Here is a 19,184-nt window from a genome sequence, read left to right as displayed (position 1 = left end):
GCCACCCCACCCTTCTTGGTCGGGCACGTTACAGCTTGCCAGATAATTTCTTACCCATGTGTCTCGCTGTATCTTCACATCGATCCTGGGTGTGGCGGGCGGAAAGGGGCATCTGGCAGAGATGTCATCCCCATTTCACTGAGGTGGAATGGGAGACTCAGAGGGGCTGAGTAACTTGCTTGACATCACACAGCAATTAAGAGGACGGCAGGACGCAAACACAAACCAGCTTCCAGTCTGGGACTCATTTCTTGTGCCTTCCCTCCCAATAACCTGGAATGAATGGCCCACTCTCATGGAAATGATGGACACGAAATGGGAGGCGGTCAGACCAGACTGTGTCCGGTTTTCACTGCAGCTCTTTCAGCAGCCACAGCCTGGGTCAGCACCAGGCATAGAGGAGGCGCACAATAAAAGTCAACCAATGCCCTGTGCAGGTCTGGTGGGTCCCTCCCCAGTCCGCTCTGCAGAACTGGCTCAGCCAAGACAGTGAGGCCTTCCGTGGGGTTCTGGCGCCCTCTGCTGGTCTTGGCGCAGGAACCACAGGGTGGCTACAAAGCTGGCCTCCATCTCCCCTGCCCTTGGCCAGATAGGGTCTCCAGCCAGAAGTTCTGCCTCAGCTGCATCTCTGCCTCAGTTTACCCACAGGGAAGTAAAGGGCCTGAGGAGCTTCAGCAGAATTTTCGGTCCAACAAGCACCAGTGATGGTATTAACCACCACAGACGTTCATGGAGCCCCTGCTGGGTGGGGGCGCTGAACTAGTAAGCAGGTAGGCAAACTCTTTTGTTGAATCTGCCCAAGAACCAGGTGAAACTCTCCGGTCTGCCAGCAAATCTTGCGGCTCTACTTTCAAAATATTTCCAGAATTTGCTGCCTCTCCCTCTACTGTCCCACCTGGCTTTGTCAACGTCCTTTGGATGGTCTCAACTAAGTCTTGGTTCTCCTTGCTGCCACCTTTGTCCCCATCAACCTGTTCTCCACTCCCAGCAGACAGCAGGACCTTGTGAAACCCAAGTCAGATCGTCTCATCCTGGATCAAAATCCTCACAGTGGCTGACACCCCCTGCATGACTGGCCCTGGTACTGAGCTACTAACTTCTACTCTCCCTCTACTCTCTCTACTTTTCCTTTAATAATCAGGCAGCTTTCTGCCTCAGGACCTTTGCATAGGCTGTTCCCTCTGCCTGGACCACTGTTACCCCAGATAGCGGCTCCTTCACCTCTTTTAAGTCTCAAATGCCTTCCAATAATCCTATAAGTGTAGTATTATCATTTTTCCCATTTTACAGATGAGGAAAGTGGGGGTCAGAAAGGTTAAGTCATTTGCCCAAGGTTATTGTAGTTAGGTTGCTGTGAAATCCGTACTAAAGAATTGAGGGAGACACTCATCACTAAAATTAATCTTTTTTTTTCCACAATGGGCAGTTTTCCTTTTAGATTATAAGGTTTCAGAAAAATCTGGGCCCTACTGGATGCTTACTGATTGAAAAATAATCGATAATCCCAGTGTGTGTGCATGCGTGCTCGGTCACTCAGTTGTGTCTGACTCTTTGTAACCCCATGGACTGTAACCTGCCAGGCTCTTCTGTCCATGGAATTCTCCAAGAATACTGGAGTGGGTTGCCATCCCCTTCTCCAGGGGATCCTCTCGACTCAGGAATCAAACTCATGTCTTCTGCATTGGCAGGCAGATTCTTTACCACTGCACCACCTGGGAAGACCAATAACCATAGTCTTTAACTTTTGTGAAGTACCTAGTTTTGCCAGGCACTTTGCTTCACCTCATTTAATTTTCACAATAATCTGGGACTTCCCTGGTGGTCCAGTGGTTAGGACTCTGCACTTCCACTGCAGGGGATACAAGTTCAATCCCCAGTCAGGGAACTAAGATGCCCTGCGGACAAGTTCAATCCCCGGTCAGGGAATTAAGATGCCCTGCGGTGCAGCCAAAAAAAAAAAAAAAAATTCACAAAACCCTGACAAAACCCTCATTACAGGATGAGACACTGAAGTTTGGCCATAGTAAGTAAACTCAACTAAAACTATCTGAGACTTCCCTGGTGGTCCAGTGGTTAAAAACCTACACTTCCGATGCAGGGGGTGCAGCTTTGATCCCTGGTTGGGGAACTAAGATCCCAGATGCTGTGTGGTGTGGCCAAAAAAATAAAACCATGAGTGAAGTTGGGGGCCTGTTCTCAAGTTGAAGCCCTTGACCTCAACATAACCCTATGGGCTGGCACAATCCGCTCGGCTGTATTTTAGGACATCTGTATCCCTGAGCACACAACCGCTGACCACAGCGCCCTGGCAGGCGGGGGAAACAAGGCCGTGTGGGAGACAGCGTGTGCCCATCCCAACATGGGCAGGATGGCCATTCACTCATTCATCTACTCAGTGAGTCTGATTCTGTGCCCAGTACTGGGGGCCCTGAAGGAGTCAGATCTGACCTCTGACCCAAAGGGGCTCCAAGCCTGCTAGGGGAGGCAGCAGAGTAGACTCAAGATACTCCTGTCACCAAAGCTGTAGCTAAGGACCAGGGTCAATAGAATAGGCTGCTCACGAGCAGACTGCTGACCTCGTAGCATGAGGAGGAGAACCAGTCTGGTTAAATGACAAGGGGTCATCTCAGTACTCACGGCCACTAAAACTGGGAGCTTCCTATATGCCAGGAGTTGTCCGAGGCAGCCTACTTGTATGAGCTCACTGAACCTCACAACTGCTGAGATGCCCATTTTATAGACGAGCAGACGTGCCTAAAATCACACAGTGGTCAAGGGGCTGGAACTGAGAGGACAGAGGGTAGACGGTACATGGAAAGGGGCTTGAGGGCTCGCCAGTTCTCTCTAAGATCACTGTGGCTCTGTGGCTGCTCCCAGACTCTGTCCCTCTGTGAGTTAAATATGTAACAACTCACAGGAGTGAACATCCCGGTACTTACCGGAGGTAACGAGCTCTGCACCTCTCCTTCTCCTCCCAATCCTTTTTGTTTGTTTGTTTGCCTGTGCCTCATGGCATGTGGGATCTTAGATCCCCGATCAGGAATTGAACCCATGACTCTTGCATTGGAAGTTTGGAGTCTTAACCATTGGATCACCAGGGATGTCCCACTCCTCTCTGTCTTTATTCCAACTTTACAACATCTTGGAACAAGGATGCTAGCAACCCCCATTTCACAGAAAAAAGATGTGAATCTATGAAAGGTTGGATCATCCGCCCACAGTCACACAGCCAGGCCTGGAGCAGGAATGGAATTGGTACCTGGGCCTTGTCACCCCCAGAACCCACAGAGTTTCCACCCTGCGATGTCATCTTCCCACTGTGTTGCTGAAGTGGCACTTTCAAACTGTTCGGACCAGACCAGAGTAACAGATATCATTTATATCACCAACCAGGACACACACACAGGTGCATACAACTAGGATAAAAGTTTCATGCAACTTAAGCTCATCAACTTAAGCTGGTTTTAGAAAAGGCAGAGGAACCAGAGATCAAATTGCCAACATCCACTGGACCATCGAAAAAGCAAGAGAGTTCCAGAAAAACATCTATTTCTGCTTTATTGACTATGCCAAAGCCTTTGACTGTGGGGATCACAATAAACTGTGGAAAATTCTGAAAGAGATGGCAATACCAGACCACCTGACCTGCCTCTTGAGAAACCTATATGCAGGTCAGGAAGCAACAGTTAGAACTGGACATGGAACAACAGACTGGTTCCAAATAGGAAAAGGAGTACGTCAAGGCTGTATATTGTCACCCTGCTTATTTAACTTCTATGCAGAGTACATCATGAGAAATGCTGGGCTGGAAGAAGCACAAGCTGGAATCAAGATTGCCGGGAGAAATATCAATAACCTCAGATATGCAGATGATACCACCCTTATGGCAGAAAGTGAAGAGGAACTAAAAAGCTCTTGATGAAAGTGAAAGAGGAGAGTGAAAAAGTTGGCTTAAAGCTCAACATTCAGAAAACAAAGATTATGGATCTGGTCCCATCACTTCATGGGAAGTAGATGGGGAAACAGTGGAAGCAGTGTCAGACTTAATTTTTTGGGGCTCCAAAATCACTGCAGATGGTGATTGCAGCCATGAAATTAAAAGACGCTTACTCGTTGGAAAGAAAGTTATGACCAACCTAGATAGCATATTCAAAAGCAGAGACATTACTTTGCCAACAAAGGTCTGTCTAGTCAAGGCTATGGTTTTTCCAGTGGTCATGTATGGATGTGAAAGTTGGATTTTGAAGAAAACTGAGCGCCGAAGAATTAATGCTTTTGAACTGTGGTGTTGGAGAAGACTCTTGAGAGTCTCTTGGACTTCAAGGAGATCCAACCAGTCCATTCTAAAGGAGATCAGTCCTGGATGTTCATTGGAAGGACTGATGCTAAAGCTGAAACCAAGAGTTGACTCATTGGAAAAGACTCTGATGCTGGAAAGGATTGGGGGCAGGAGGAGAAGGGGACGACAGAGGATGAGATGGCTGGATGGCATCACCGACTCAATGGACATGAGTTTGAGTAAACTCTGGGAGTTGGTGATGGACAGGGAGGCCTGGAGTGCTGCAATTCATGGGGTCGCAAAGAGTCGGACACGACTAAGTGACTGAACTGAACTGAAGATCATCACAGACTACATACCCTGATGGCTCTATTCTGCTTCATTATAAAAAATGCTTTGAACCCAGAAATGTCACTTATCTATAGGATGACTTCTTTAGATATATTCACATTTATAGGAAATGTGTATAAACAAGAAAAAAACAGACTCAAAACCACCCAAGAGTCCAATAACAGGAGATTGACTAAATAATCTATGGTACAGTCACACAGTGGAATATAATGCAGTCAAAAATAAAATGAGGAACTAACTGGGAAAATTCTAGGATGTATTATTGTTGTTATTGTTTTATATGGCTGCACTGCATAGCAAGATCAAACAAGTCAGTTCTAAAGGAAATAAACCCTGAATAGTCATTGGAAGGACTGATGCTGAAGGTCTAATACTTTGTATACGTGCTGCTGAAGCGAGCATCGACGCTCCAATACTTTGGCCACTTGATGCAAAGAACAGACCCATTGGAAAAGACCCTGATGCTGGGAAAGACAGCTAAAAGGAGAAGGAGGCGCAGAGGATGAGACAGTTAGATGACATCACTGACTCAGTGGACATGAATTTGAGCAACTCTGGGAGATAGGGGAGGACAGAGGAGCCTGGCATGCTGCAGTCCATGGGACTGCAAAGAGTCAGACACAAACTCTGACTGAACAACAACAACAGCGCAGCATGTGGGATCTTAGTTCCCCTACCAGGGATTGAACACGTGCCGTTGCATTGGAAGCTCAGAATCTTAACCACTGGACCACCAGGAAAGTCCCCAGGATATATTAAGTGAGAAAAGCAAGACACAGACTAGAGTGCAAAAGGTGGGGGGAGAGAGACTTCTTTGCTTATAGCTGTATAAAGAAACACTGCTGCTGCTGAGTCGCTTCAGCCATGTCCGACTCTGTGCGACCCCATAGACGGCAGCCCACCAGGCTCCCCCGTCCCTGGGATTCTCCAGGCAAGAACACTGGAGTGGGTTGCCATTTCCTTCCCCAATGCATGAAAGTGAAAAGTGAAAGTGAAGTCACTCAGTCGTGTCCAACTCTTAGCGACCCCATGGACTGCAGCCCACCAGGCTCCTCCGCCCATGAGATTTTCCAGGCAAGAGTACTGGAGTGGGGTGCCATCGCCTTCTCCAAAAGAAACACTGGAAGCATATATAAGAAATGAATAAAAGTGGTTTCCTGCCCACTTGGAAGTTGCTGGAACCATTTCCTGTAGTTAGCCCTGGGCAGGGGGATTTAGGATTGTCAGGGGCAGAATTAGGGCGAAACACTCAATGTTTACCTTTGCGTATTAATTTGATGTTTGAGCCATGGAAGGAAGATATTAAAACTGGAGAGGACAGGGCTTCCCTGGCGGCTCAGTAGTAAAGAATCCGCCTGCCAATTCAGGAGATGCGGGTTAGATACCTGCTCCAGGAAGATCGCACATGCTGCGGAGCAGCCAAGCCCTTGCGCTGCCGAGCCTGTGCTCTAGAGCCCGGGAGCCCCAGCTACTGCAGCGCGCGTGCCTGAAGCCTGTGTTCCACGACCAGGGAAGCCACCGCAACAAGAACCCTGTGCACCGCGACCAGAGTAGCCCCTGCTTGCCACAACTAGAGAAAAGCCCGCACAGCAACAAAGACCTGGCACAGCCCAAAATACATAAATAAATAAAATTTTAAAAAATTGTATTAAAAAAAAAAAACTTGAGAGGAAAGAAGAGGTGGTCACACCCCCCAAACATATTCCCTGGGTGCCCACCAGGCCCCGCGGGCCAGCACTTACCCAGAGCCGCCACGATGAGGAAGAAGGAGGCCGCCACGAGGAAGGCGATGTCGGGCTTGGTGTAGGACAGCAGCTTCTGCAGTGTGGCCCCGGACGCCTGTTCGGGTGCAGGCCGGTCCTCGCCAGGGAAGCCCTCGCCCTCACCCTCGCCCTCGGCCCCGGCGCCCCGCCCGAGGGCCTTGGCGTCTGGCCGCACCGTGGACAGCAGCCACCAGAGCAGGAAGGAGGCAGCGAGTGAGATGTAGGTCCACACGAAGAGGGCCCAGAACCACGGGTCCCGGACCGGCTTGCGTACCTCAGAGAAGAGCAGCAGCTTCACCATGGTGTAGATGCCCCCGAAGAGGCACACGAGGGCGATGACTGTCCATGAGGCCCGCAGCCTCCGGGGCCCCAGGGTGCTGTTCTTGGCCACGCCAATGGTGGCCCCCAGCAGCAGGCAGCTACGGTACACGCAGGCCGCCCAGAGGTCCAGCACCGAGTCAAAGATGTTGAAGTGGCGGATGTCCTCCAGCAGGCTGCGGTCCAGGTGGCTGAGGATGTAGATGGCCGTGGTCATGCCGACGTCCAAGCTCATGAAGGCCAGGGTCACCACCACCGCCTTGCACAGCCGCATCCTGCTGGCCGGGGGTAGGCAGGCATTGAGCGGCAGGCTCTAGCTCATGGGGGCAAGGCCATTGTCTGCGGGGGCGAGGCCAGACCTGCAGGGGGCAGTGGGGCGAGGGGTGAGGGCATGCTGCTTGCTGGCTGTGTGACCTTGAGCAAGTCACTTGACATCTCTGAGCCTCAGATTCCTCATCGGTAAAATGGCAGTGACAAATTACAGAGGGGGAGGGTGAAAGTTCTGCTCATTCAGGGAATATTTATTGAGTGCCCTCTGTGGGCCAGACTCTGTTCTTTGTGCTGAGGATTAAAAAAAAATTCTTTATTTAGCTGCACGGGGTCTTAGCGGCAGCATGCAGGATTTTTAGTTGTAGCATTCAAGCTCTTAGTTGGGGCATGTGGGTCGGGTTCCCCGGCCAGGGATTGAACCTGGACCCCTGTACTGGGAGCGCTGAGTCTTAGCCACTGGACCGCAAGGGAAGTCCTTGTGCTGGGAATTTAACTGTGAACCAAAATAACAAAGATCCCTGCTCTTGAGGAGATGGGACATTCATGTCAGAGACAGACAATTAGTAAGTGATACCGAGTGTTAAGAGACAGGGTTTGGGGGGAAGAGTTGGGTGTAAGGGATGTGAGGGCAATTTTAAATGTGGGTGCAGGGAAGACTTTGCTGTGAAGGTAACACTTAAGTAAGACTGAAAGAGATGAGGGAGTCTGCCATGTGCATACCTGGGGGAAAGCATTTTGGACAGGTGGACAGGCGAGAGCCCTGAGGTAGGAATATGTTGATGTGCTTGAGGGAGACAAGGAGACCTGCGGGTCTCTGATGCCCCATTTGCAAAACAGGCAAAGCTCCAGAGTCTCCAAAGGAGGAGAGAGGCATGGAGCAACAGGAGGGGTGGCTGTGAATAGCAACTGGGAATGGGGCAGTGGGGCAGGGGGGCAGCCTGAGAGACCCTCTCCCCCACAGCTCCGAGGCTCAGATCAAGGTGACTGACTGGATGTTCTGGAATGCCAGAAACCTCACACAACTCCAGGAGGCCAGTGCTTCCACATTCCCATTTACAGTTGGGGAAACTGAGGCACAGAGAGCCAAAAGCACGTGGCCCATGTCGCTCTGGTAACAATGGCCTGAGCCGGGACTCATACCAGTGTGTGCAGGGTCCCAGCACCTGACCACAACCTCAGACAACAGCAGGTGTCCAATTACTATGAGCAAACAATTACGAGGCACAGCGCTTCCTAGAGTCCCACCCTTTATGTGAGCCACGCGCTCTGTATGTGTCCGCTTATTTAGCCCTCACAACAACTTTGTCAGATTTACACTATCATTCCCACTTAGCTGATGGAGAAACTGAGGCCCAGAGGAGCTAATAACTTGCCCAAGATCACACAGCTGTTGAGCAGTGGAGCTCTGATTTGAACCCAGAGCTGTCTGGTTTTAGAAGCTAGGCTCTAAACCGCTAAGCTAAAATGCTTGTCAAGATAGCAAGTCCTTACAACAGCCAAGACATGGAAGCAACCTAAATGTCTGTTGACAGATGAATGGATAAAGATGTGGTATATATACATACACACACACACACACACACACACACAACGGAATGCTGCTGCTGCTGCTGCTAAGTCGCTTCAGTCGTGTCCGACTCTGTGTGACCCCATAGACGGCAGCCCACCAGGCTCCCCTGTCCCTGGGATTCTCCAGGCAAGAGTACTGGAGTGGGGTGCCATTGCCTTCTCCTACTCAGCCATAAAAAAGGATGAAATAATGCCATTTGCAGGAACATGGATAGACCTAGAGATTACCACACTAAGTGAAGTGAATCAGAAAGAGAAAGACAAATACCACATGATGTCACTTATATGTGGAATCTAAAATATGACACAAATATTAATGAAACAGAAATGGACTCACAGACGAAGAGAACAGACTTGTGGTTACCAAAGGGGAGGGGGGGTGGGGGAGGGATAAACTAGGAGTTTGGGACTAGCAGATACGATATATAAAATAAACAAGGACCTGCTGTATAGCAGAGGGAACTATGTCCAATATCTTGCAATAAACCATAATGGAAAAGAATATGAAAAAGACTATATATATAACTGAATCACTGCTGTACACCAGAAACGAATACAACATTGAACATCAACTATACTTCAATTTAAAAATACACACATATATATGTGTGTATATATACACACAGACGCATACAGCAAGCGCAAACACAGAATGTTCATCAAAGGAGAAGAGAGCCTATATGAGAGGGGGCTCCACCAAGAAAAGAACTGAGGACAGTGATAACACCGATGAGGACAGCAGCAAGAGCAGTAACAGCAGACACTGATGTTACCGTGTGCCTGGCACTGTTTTGAGTGGTTTATGTGCAGTCGTCCCTCACAAGAATCCTATGAGGTATGTTTCATTGTTATCCACATTTTACGGTGAGAAAACTAAGGCACATAGAGGTTAAGTGATCTGCTCCAGGCCACCCAGCTAGGAGGAGGTAGCAGAGCTGGGATGTGAACCCAGGCCTTTTGAGTTCTAAAATCTGGGCTCTCAACTCCGAAACCGTGATTCTTCAAACCAGCCTCGCGGCAGGAAGGGGGTAGGCAAGACTTTTAATGATGCTCAGGAAGGTCTGAGATGCAGAGGGGACACAGGGGTGTGATGGTCCTCAAGCCTGAGGGGCTCTACTGTCACCACAGCTCTTCCAGGGAGACTCAAGTCCATCCTAGAGAAGACGGTTGCCCGTCAGCAGCTGACTCTTCCAGGGAAGCCCGGGCTGAGGGGAATCCGGGGCAGGGGAGGGGGTGGAGGTGGGGATGGGGGAACAGAAAACCCCCTGCGCAGGCCTTTGTCCCACCCCCAGTAGGGCTGCCGACTCAGGCTCCTGTCTGCTGCAATGCAGAGGCCTCAGGGAGCCGGTGAGTGGGTGAGCATGAGACAGAGCCTGGGGAGGGATGCTCTTGGCCTGGTGCCTCCACAGGCCTCCTGGCCGCAAAGGCCCTGCCAGCCACCTTGGCTGCAGCTCACCTCGGGGTGGGGACGAGGAGTCCCTTTAGCCCTCGGGGAGGAGCTGGCATTCAGAAGTGGGAGAGGAGGCAGACCTGCCAGAGGCCAGCACAGGAGCAGGGTGGGGAGTGGGGTGCTGCACCAGCTCTCCCCACCCCGACTCCCAGCCACTGAGGAAATCCCTTCCCGACACCCTCCGCTTTGGGTAAAGTCAACCCGTTTGATGGCCAGCCACCTACCTGGGAGCCCAGCTGTTATCTTCCTCACCGGTATAACCACATTGTACAGATGGGGAAACCGAGGCCCAGAGAGGGAGGGAGAGAGGATGGTCTGAGGTTACCCAGCGAGTGGGGGCAGAGCAATCACAACACTGGGGTGCCCAGCTCTCAAGTGCTGAGTCCTCCTACTCCAGGCTCTGATGGATCAGAATCCAACTCAGGTCAGGTTACAGCCCTCAGTGGAGATGGGACGACTCTTGTTATTTTTAAAGTTACCGAGCAGCAGAATGAAGGGGATGCAACCACCAGCCCAGGCTGGGAGGAGGGGAGGATGGGGACCAGTGGGATGCTTGGAGCCATGTCCATGCTCTCCATCTACCTGACCTGGGTTTGGCCAGGTGAAGCTGGAGGGCAAATTGTGGGCACATGGGTGACATGTGTGCCCCAAGGGACAAGGACAGGGTGGTGGCCAGAGGTCAGGGCAGCTGTGCCCAGGGCCTGATGTGCCCAGGAAGACAGGGTCAACTTGCCTTGACCCTAAGAGCTAAGGAATGGCATAGGATTAGCAAATGACCCCACCCTCACTGACGGTCCTGTCAAAGGCTTTTCTTTCTGGTAGAAGAAATGGTGGTTGGGGCATCGCCAGCTGTCAGATGCACAAAAGGGAAGTCTGAAACAGCCAGGAGACAATTTACAAGGGTGACAGGTACTGTTTACATTTAGGGAGTATTGCTAAGTGTTTGACAATGTACTAAGTGCCTGGCACCTCCCTTCCTGATTATTCACTGCTACTCAGGGAGGGTCTCTCAGTTATCATTCCCATTTTACAGATAGGCAAACAAAGGCTTGGGGAAGTCAAATGACCTGCAGAGAACAGGTGAAATCCACACTTAACTCTCTGGGACCCAGGCTATGCAGGGCTCCCAAGAAAGCGTCATGAAGAACCTGGAGGGGCCCACCCAGTTCAGTTCACCCCCAACTTCTGGGGTGAACTTTTCACCCCCCAGCGGTATTGTCCAGCTGACTGGGGCCGGTGCTGTGGGACGGTATCACTGTGGGGTCTCTGGATGCAGGGCCAGGACTTCTTCCTCCCTGACTCCCACCTTTGCTGAGCCCCCTAGCCCACGCTGGGCCTTCGAAGAGTTGTTTCAGATGACTCACAGCGCTAGGTGAAGCGAACTGGGGAAGCTACGGTGGCCTTCCTGCCAGCCTCCTTTGGTCACCTGGCACCTGCCCCCCTGAAGCAAGGGAATGGAGGCCAGCCAATCTCCAGGGGGCGGGGCAGTGGGCGGGGAATCCTGTCAGACCAGCTGAAAGCTAATTTAATTAACCTCAGGTCTGGGGAGGGGCACCCTGCTTTAACAGAGGCTTAGAAACAAGGCAGAGACCCTTGGGAACCCACAGGCTTAACTGCCAAGATGGAGGCAGAGAAGGCTCAATCCACTGGCCAGCCAGGGTGAGTGGGGGGAAGGGGTTCGCCAAGGTCGGCAGACCCAGGCCTGCCCCCAGGTTTCTGATATAGCCAGGCTCTCAGGATCTATGAGCACGGCCCGCTGGAAGGTGCGGGGAGCCCTCGGAAGAGCTGCCAGTCAGATCTTGGGGGAACAGTCATCCCAGGATCCACCCCCAAAAGGCACCCCCACCATTTTCCAAGAGGTGCCGGCACCTAAAAGGTTAAAAAAAAAAGTGCACTCTCCTTGCGGCGTAGAAAGGATGCTGCAGGGATGGGGGGCTGGGACATGCGACTGCGGGCGGTGGGGTCCCAAGGCAGGGGCCAGGAAGGCTCCCAGGAGGCTCCCACTTTCTACCGAGATGCCTTTACTCCACCCCCGGGGCAGGGAGAGCCAAGTGGCCCCCCAGCCTGTGCAGGCATAGCACCTCGACCTGAGAAAGATCTGGGTCGGGGGTCCCGGGCGCTGCACTCTTACCTGTTATCTTACCTGGCACCAGGTGGGCCGTGGGGAGGGGGAGCAGCGGGCTGGGGTCCTCAGGGGCGCCGGTTCCGCGCGGCTCATTGGAGACTGCGCCCGGCGCTGCGCTCGCTCCTCCCCTCCCTCCTCCCGCCGCTCCTCCCTCCTCCCGCCGCTCCTCCGGGCCTTCCGCCCCGGGCTGCGCCGCAGCAAGGTCGGTGCGAACCCGGCAGGGCGGGCACCCTGGCTCGCTGATGGGCGGGGAGGGGCCTCCCGCCGGGCGGGGCCTCTGGGGGGCGTGGCCAGGGCTACCCCGCCCGCCCACCTGCGGCAAGCCCCGCCCCCACCTGCGGCGAGCCCCGCCCCCATCCGCAAGGCCAAGGTTCTTCTGGGGGGCTCCAGCCCTTAGAGGCCTCGGGCCCATTCTGAGCAGGGGGAAATGGCCACACCTGCTGCGGGGGGCCTGCTCTTTAATCTGCCTTTTGTTCCAGAGGGACAACCTTGCCAGCCCTGGAGGATGGAGGTTACAATCCTCATTCATTCAACCGATATTTGGTGAAAGGCACTATGTGCTGTAGAGATGCTTTGGAGAACAAAACAAGATCCTTGCCCTTCTGGGGCTGATACTCTAGTGAGCGAGCCAGGCGCTACCCATAATGAATAAGTAAATTATACTTGTTGGAAGGGAATACATTTCATGGAGAAAAATAGAGCCAGGGTGGTGGGAAGTGGGAGAGAGGAGGGAACCTACATGTCCTCCGTCATCGCTGGGGTCTAGGTGCTCGATGCTGGGTGTGAAAAAAGAGAAAACTCCCATTCTTTGTGGGGTGCGGAAATCAACAAGTAAACACGGTAAGATAATCTCAGGTAGTGCCAGGTTATTACTTATTTCCTGTAAAGTAAATAAAACCCGAAGGGCTTCCTGAGGAAGGTGAAAGGGGAGAAAGAGGGAGCCATGGCAAGATCGAGAGGGGATGTATTCTAGGTGAGAGGAACTGCCAGTGGAAAGGCTCTGAGGTGGGAACTCACCTGGCATTTGAGGAACAGAAGAGGGATCCATTCATGGGCAGGAGCGTAGGTCAAGCCCAGAGGAGTTGGGGGGTGGGGACAAGATATGCCCGTCTCTATTCAGCCTTCAGTCAGAGATTGAAAACACTCCCTGAATTTAAAACAGCCTCTGCTCCTCACACTGGACAGCTTCTTTCAAGGGGATCTGGCCAAGTGCAGAATTGTAAATGCACTTCTTTTTTTTGACCCAGTAGGAAGTTCTTCTATAGATAGACTTGTGGAGGGAGCAGAAGATACTAGTTTGCAGATAGTTACTGGAGAAGCAAAAGTCTGGTGGTAACTCGCCAAATAATTACAGAGCATGCTCAACAGAATACTCTGTAGTGGGGGGGGGGGGGGTGGGGGGGGTGGGGGGGGGGGGAACAACTATGTGTCAATCTATACACAAAAGTTACAGAAAGGTATGAAATGACTTCCTCAATGAGTAAAAGCAAGGGATAGAATCAAGCTGAAATATGATACTGTTTGTGCAAAAACAAAAGCAAATATATAATTGTACCGGAAGAGAAGCTCCTGGATGGATTATCCAAAAGCTAGAGTGACTCAGAGCTGGGACCAGATTCAGGCTCTCTCATTTTTGCTGTGTGAGAATAGCCAACATCATATTGAAGGAGCAAAGCAAAGTCATTGTGCTGACACTACCTGACTTCAGGACTTACTCTAAAGCTGCCATAATCAGGACAGTGCGTTGTTGACAAGAGACAAATGGATCAATGGGACAGTGCAGGGAGCCCAGAAATAGACCCATGTAATAGTCAACTGATCTCCCACAAGGGAGGAAAGGCAACACAGTGGAACAAAGACAGTCTTTTCAGCAAACGGTGCTGAAACAACTGGACACCCATGTGCAAAAAAAAAAAAAAAAAAAAAAAAATCTTGTCACAAATCTTATATCTTTCACAAAAGTTAACTCAAAATGGCTCACAGATCTAAATGTAGAACACAAAACTATCAAACTCCTAGAAGATAATGTAGGAGAAAAATCTCTATTTTCTTGGGGATGGAGATGATTTTTTTAGATATAACATCAAAGGCATGATCCGTGAAAGAAAGAACTGATAAGCTAGACTTCATTAAAATTAAAAAAATTCTGGAACTTCCCTGCTGGTCCAGTGGCTAAGACTTCACGCTCCCAATGCAGGGGGCCTGGGGTTCAATCCTTGGTCTGGACTAGATCCCACGTGTGGGAACTAAGAGCCTGCATAGTCAAATTAAAAAAAAATAAAATAAAACTTCCACTCTGCGAAAGATATTGTTCAAGGAATGAAAAGAAAAGCCACATACTGGGAGAAAATACTTGTTTTTTATATATATATCTGATAAAAGATTGTTATCTAAAACATACAAAGATCTCTTCAAATTCAACAATAAGAAAACAAATAATCTGAAAAACAGGGAAGAGACCTGAACAGACATTTCACCAAATGAAAAATACAGATGGAAAATAAACATATGGCAAGACAGTCAATGTAATTTTCATTAGAAAATTGCACATTGAAACAACGAGATACCACTACATACCTAATAGAATGGCCCAAATCCAAAGCACTGGCAGCACCGAATGCTGATGAAGATGCGGACGACAGGAACTCTCTTTCATTGCTGGGGGGACGCAAAATGGCACAGTTAATTTGGAAGAGAGTTTGGTGGCTTCTTACAAAATCAAACATACTCCTACCATATGATCCCTCAATCACACTCCCCAAACGAGTTGAAAACCTATGTCCACACAGAAACCTGCACACAGATGTTTAGGGCATCTTTATTCATAATTGCCAACACTTGGAAGCAACCAAGATGTCCTTCAGGAGGTGAATGGCTAAAATGATAATCCAGACAATGGAATTGTACTCTGTGCTGAAAAATATAAATTATCAAGCCATGAAAAGAGAGAAGAAACATAAATGCATGTTACTAAGGGAGACAGGGTTTCCCAGGTGGCGCTAGTGGTAAAGAGCTGCCTGCCAATGCAGGAGACATAGGTGATGCCGGTTTGATCCCTGGGTCTGGAAGATCCTCTGGAGGAAGGCATGGCAACCCACTCCAGTATTCTTGTCCGGAGAATCCCATGGACAGGGGAGCCTGGTGAGATTCAATCCATGGGGTTGCAAGGAATCAGATATGACTGAAGCGATTCAGCACTCATGCACACAAGGGAGACAAGCCAATCTGAAAAGACTAAATACTGGATGATTTCAACTATAGCATATCCTGGAAAAGATAAACTATGGAGGAACTTCCCTAGCAGTCTAGTTACAGTTCCGCACTTCCACTGTAGGGGGCACGGGTTTGATCCCTGGTGGGGAACTGCGATCCTGCATGCCCTGTGGTGAAGCCAAAAAAACCCAAAACAAAACCTATGGAGACAGTAAAAGGATAAGTTTGCCAGGGGTCAAGAGAGGATGGGGAAGACTTCCCTGGTGGCATATTAGATTAGAATCTGCCTGCCAGTGCAGGGGACATGGCTTGGATCCCTGGTCCAGGAAGATTCCACATGCTTCGAGAACAACTAAACAAGTGCACCACCACTACTGAGGCGTTTGCGCTTGTTCTAGGACCTCTGTGCTGCCACTACTGAAGCCTGAGAGCCTGTGCTCTACAACAGGAGAGGCCACCGCCATGAGAAGCCTGCTGCAACACAGAGTAGCCCCTGCTCGCCACAACTAGAAAAAGCCCGAACAGCAACAAAGACCTCAGTTCAGTTCAGTCGCTCAGTCGTGGCCAACTCCTTGCGACCCCATGAATCGCAGCACACCAGGCCTCCCTGTCCATCACCAACTCCTGGAATTCACTCAGACTCATGTCCATTGAGTTGGTGATGCCATCCAGCCATCTCATCCTCTGTCGTCCCCTTCTCCTCCTGTCCCCAATTCCTCCCAGCATCAGAGTCTTTTCCAATGAGTCAACTCTTCGCATGAGGTGGCTAAAGTACTGGAGTTTCAGCTTTAGCATCATTCCTTCCAAAGAAATCCCAGGGCTGATCTCCTTCAGAATGGACTGGTTGGATCTCCTTGCAGTCCAAGGGACTCTCAAGAGTCTTCTCCAACACCACAGTTCAAAAGCATCAATTCTTCGGCGCTCAGCCTTCTTCACAGTCTAACTCTCACATCCATACATGACCACTGGAAAAACCATAGCCTTGACTAAACGGACCTTTGTTGGCAAAGTAATGTCTTTGCTTTTCAATATGCTATCTAGGTTGGTCATAACTTTTCTTCCAAGGCGTAAGCATCTTTTAATTTCATGGCTGCAGTCACCATCTGCAGTGATTTTGGAGCCCCCAAAAATAAAGTCTGACGCTGTTTGCACTGTTTCTCCATCTATTTCCCATGAAGTGATGGGACCAGATCCATGATCTTTGTTTTCTGAATGTTGAGCTTTAAGCCAACTTTTTCACTCTCCTCTTTCACTTTCATCAAGAGGCTTTTTAGTTCCTCTTCACTTTCTGCCATAAGGGTGGTGTCATCTGCATATCTGAGGTTATTGATATTTCTCCCGGCAATCTTGATTCCAGCTTGTGCTTCTTCCAGCCCAGCGTTTCTCATGATGTACTCTGCATAGAAGTTAAATAAGCAGGGTGACAATATACAGCCTTGACGTACTCCTTTTCCTATTTGGAACCAGTCTGTTGTTCCATGTCCAATTCTAACTGTTGCTTCCTGACCTGCATACAGATTTCTCAAGAAGCAGGTCAGGTGGTCTGGTATTCCCATCTCTTTCAGAAAATTTTCCACAGTTTATTGTGATCCCCACAGTCAAAGGCTTTGGCATAGTCAATAAAGCAGAAATAGATGTTTTTCTGGAACTCTCTTGCTTTTTCCATGATCCAGCGGATGTTGGCAATTTGATCTCTGGTTCCTCTGCCTTTTCTAAAACCAGCTTGAACATCAGGAAGTTCACGGTTCACATATTGCTGAAGCCTGGCTTGGATAATTTTGAGCATTACTTTACTAGCATGTGAGATGAGTGCAATTGTGCGGTAGTTTGAGCATTCTTTGGCATTGCCTTTCTTTGGGATTGGAATGAAAACTGACCTTTTCCAGTTCTGTGGCCACTGCTGAGTTTTCCAAATTTGCTGGCATATTGAGTGCAGCACTTTCACAGCATCATCTTTCAGGATTTGAAATAGCTCAACTGGAATTCCATCACCTCCACTAGCTTTGTTCGTAGTGATGCTTTCTAAGGCCCACTTGACCTCACATTCCAGGATGTCTGGCTCTAGGTCAGTGATCACACCATCGTGATTATCTGAGTTGTGAAAACCTTTTTTGTACAGTTCTTCTGTGTATTCTTGCCATCTCTTCTTAATATCTTCTGCTTCTGTTAGGTCCATATCTTTTCTGTCCTTTATCGAGCCCATCTTTGCATGAAATGTTCCCTTGGTATCTCTAATTTTCTTCAAGAGATCTCTAGTCTTTCCCATTCTGTTGTTTTCCTCTATTTCTTTGCAATGATCGCTGAGGAAGGCTTTCTTATCTCTTCTTGCTATTCTTTGGAACTCTGCATTCAGATGCTTATATCAAACCCCACGTCCAAGGAGCGGTGGTGGGCAGGTGCAGGAGGGCCTAGAGGAGCTATCCCACATTGAAGGTCAGGAAGGGCGGTGGTGAGGAAATACCCCTCGTCCAAGGTAAGGAGCAGCGGCTGCGCTTTGCTGGAGCAGCCGTGAAGAGCTACCCCACGCCCAAGGTAAGAGAAACCCAATTAAGACGGTAGGTGTTGCAAGAGGCATCAGAGGGCAGACACACTGAAACCATACTCACAGCAAACTAGTCAATCTAATCACACTAGGACCACAGCCTTGTCTAACTCAATGAAACTAAGCCATGCCCGTGGGGCAACCCAAGATGGGTGGGTCATGGTGGAGAGATCTGACAGAATGTGGTCCACTGGAGAAGGGAATGGCAAACCACTTCAGTATTCTTGCCTTGAGAACCACATGAACAGTATGAAAAGGCAAAATGATAGGATACTGAAAGAGGAACTCCCCAGGTCAGTAGGTGCCCAATGTGCTACTGGAGATCAGTGGAGAAATAACTCCAGAAAGAATGAGGGGATGGAGCCAAAGCAAAAACAATACCCAGCTGTGGATGTGACTGGTGCCGGGAGCCGGCATATTGCATATTGAGTGCATATTGCATATTGAGTGCAGCACTTTCCACAGCATCATCTTTCAGGATCTGGAATAGCTCAACTGGAATTCTATCACTGCCAGGAGCAGGAGCTTCGCCCATGGCAAAGGTCATGAGGAAGGAGGCTCGGCACACGCAAAGGCAGGATCAAGCCTCAGGAGGCCGCCTGGAAATTCTCGAGCATCTACCCCCAAACCATAGTCTGCCTACTTTCGGCTTTGTGCTCTCACCTACACCTCTAACTTTACGGGGGCTGTCCCCCACTACCTCTCTCTGAAAAAAGAGTTAGCTTACAGGTCCAGTTAATAATTCCTGGGTGTGACAGTGTTTCAACCTACAAACTCCTTTGGAAATCCTCTAGCCTGCCTGAATAGGTTTTTCCAGCCACATGTGATTGTTCAGAGCCTCCCAACTGTGAGAGGCAGATGTTCTAAACTGTCTAAACACAGATTCTTTTGAGTAGTTAAAAGATTGATTAGAAATTGTATTGGTGAAGGGTTTTTCACTTATTGAGCCAATGTTTGCTGCTAAGTCTCCATACTCCTTACCTACTGTGTCCTTGGCAGTGTATTGATTGATATAATGGGTGTATAGAAATGTAAATAGTAGCCTCAATGTTTGTAACGTTGGACCCTTGCGTTAATTCTTTTCTTGATTGAGCCCACCTCACCTTTGCCCTATAGGAATGCAGCTTTGTCCAATGCTTTTTTGGAGGCTGGTGCCTGACTTTGGAATAATCACCTTTAGAGAAAGATAAGTTTCTTAAAATGTTAACAGGCCTCCTGGCCAGAAGATGATGTAATTCACCTGAACTTTTGCATATGATAAGTTTGAAAGCCTGGCTTCGATTAGGACCAGGAACCGCTGTCCT

The 19,184-nt window shown here is 49.6% G+C and overlaps 1 protein-coding gene across 1 annotated transcript in view; it reads right to left on the bottom strand.

The window, feature by feature from the left end:
- ABCB9 (ATP binding cassette subfamily B member 9) overlaps window positions 1-12,254 on the bottom strand; it is a 29,826-nt gene extending 17,572 nt beyond the window's left edge. Inside the window, exons 1-2 of the mRNA XM_055550506.1 lie at window positions 12,144-12,254; window positions 6,373-7,070 (exon numbers count right to left, since the gene is read on the bottom strand). Of these exons, the coding sequence (XP_055406481.1) occupies window positions 6,373-6,985 (613 nt within the window). The 5' untranslated portion in view covers window positions 6,986-7,070; window positions 12,144-12,254. The remainder of the gene's footprint in view (window positions 1-6,372; window positions 7,071-12,143) is intronic.
- Window positions 12,255-19,184: the final 6,930 nt, after the last annotated feature.

This window comes from Bubalus kerabau, chromosome 16 (assembly GCF_029407905.1).
Source record: "Bubalus kerabau isolate K-KA32 ecotype Philippines breed swamp buffalo chromosome 16, PCC_UOA_SB_1v2, whole genome shotgun sequence".
In the NCBI taxonomy this organism is placed as follows: Eukaryota; Metazoa; Chordata; class Mammalia; order Artiodactyla; family Bovidae; genus Bubalus; species Bubalus kerabau.
This window is presented reverse-complemented; position numbering and strand designations above follow the sequence as displayed.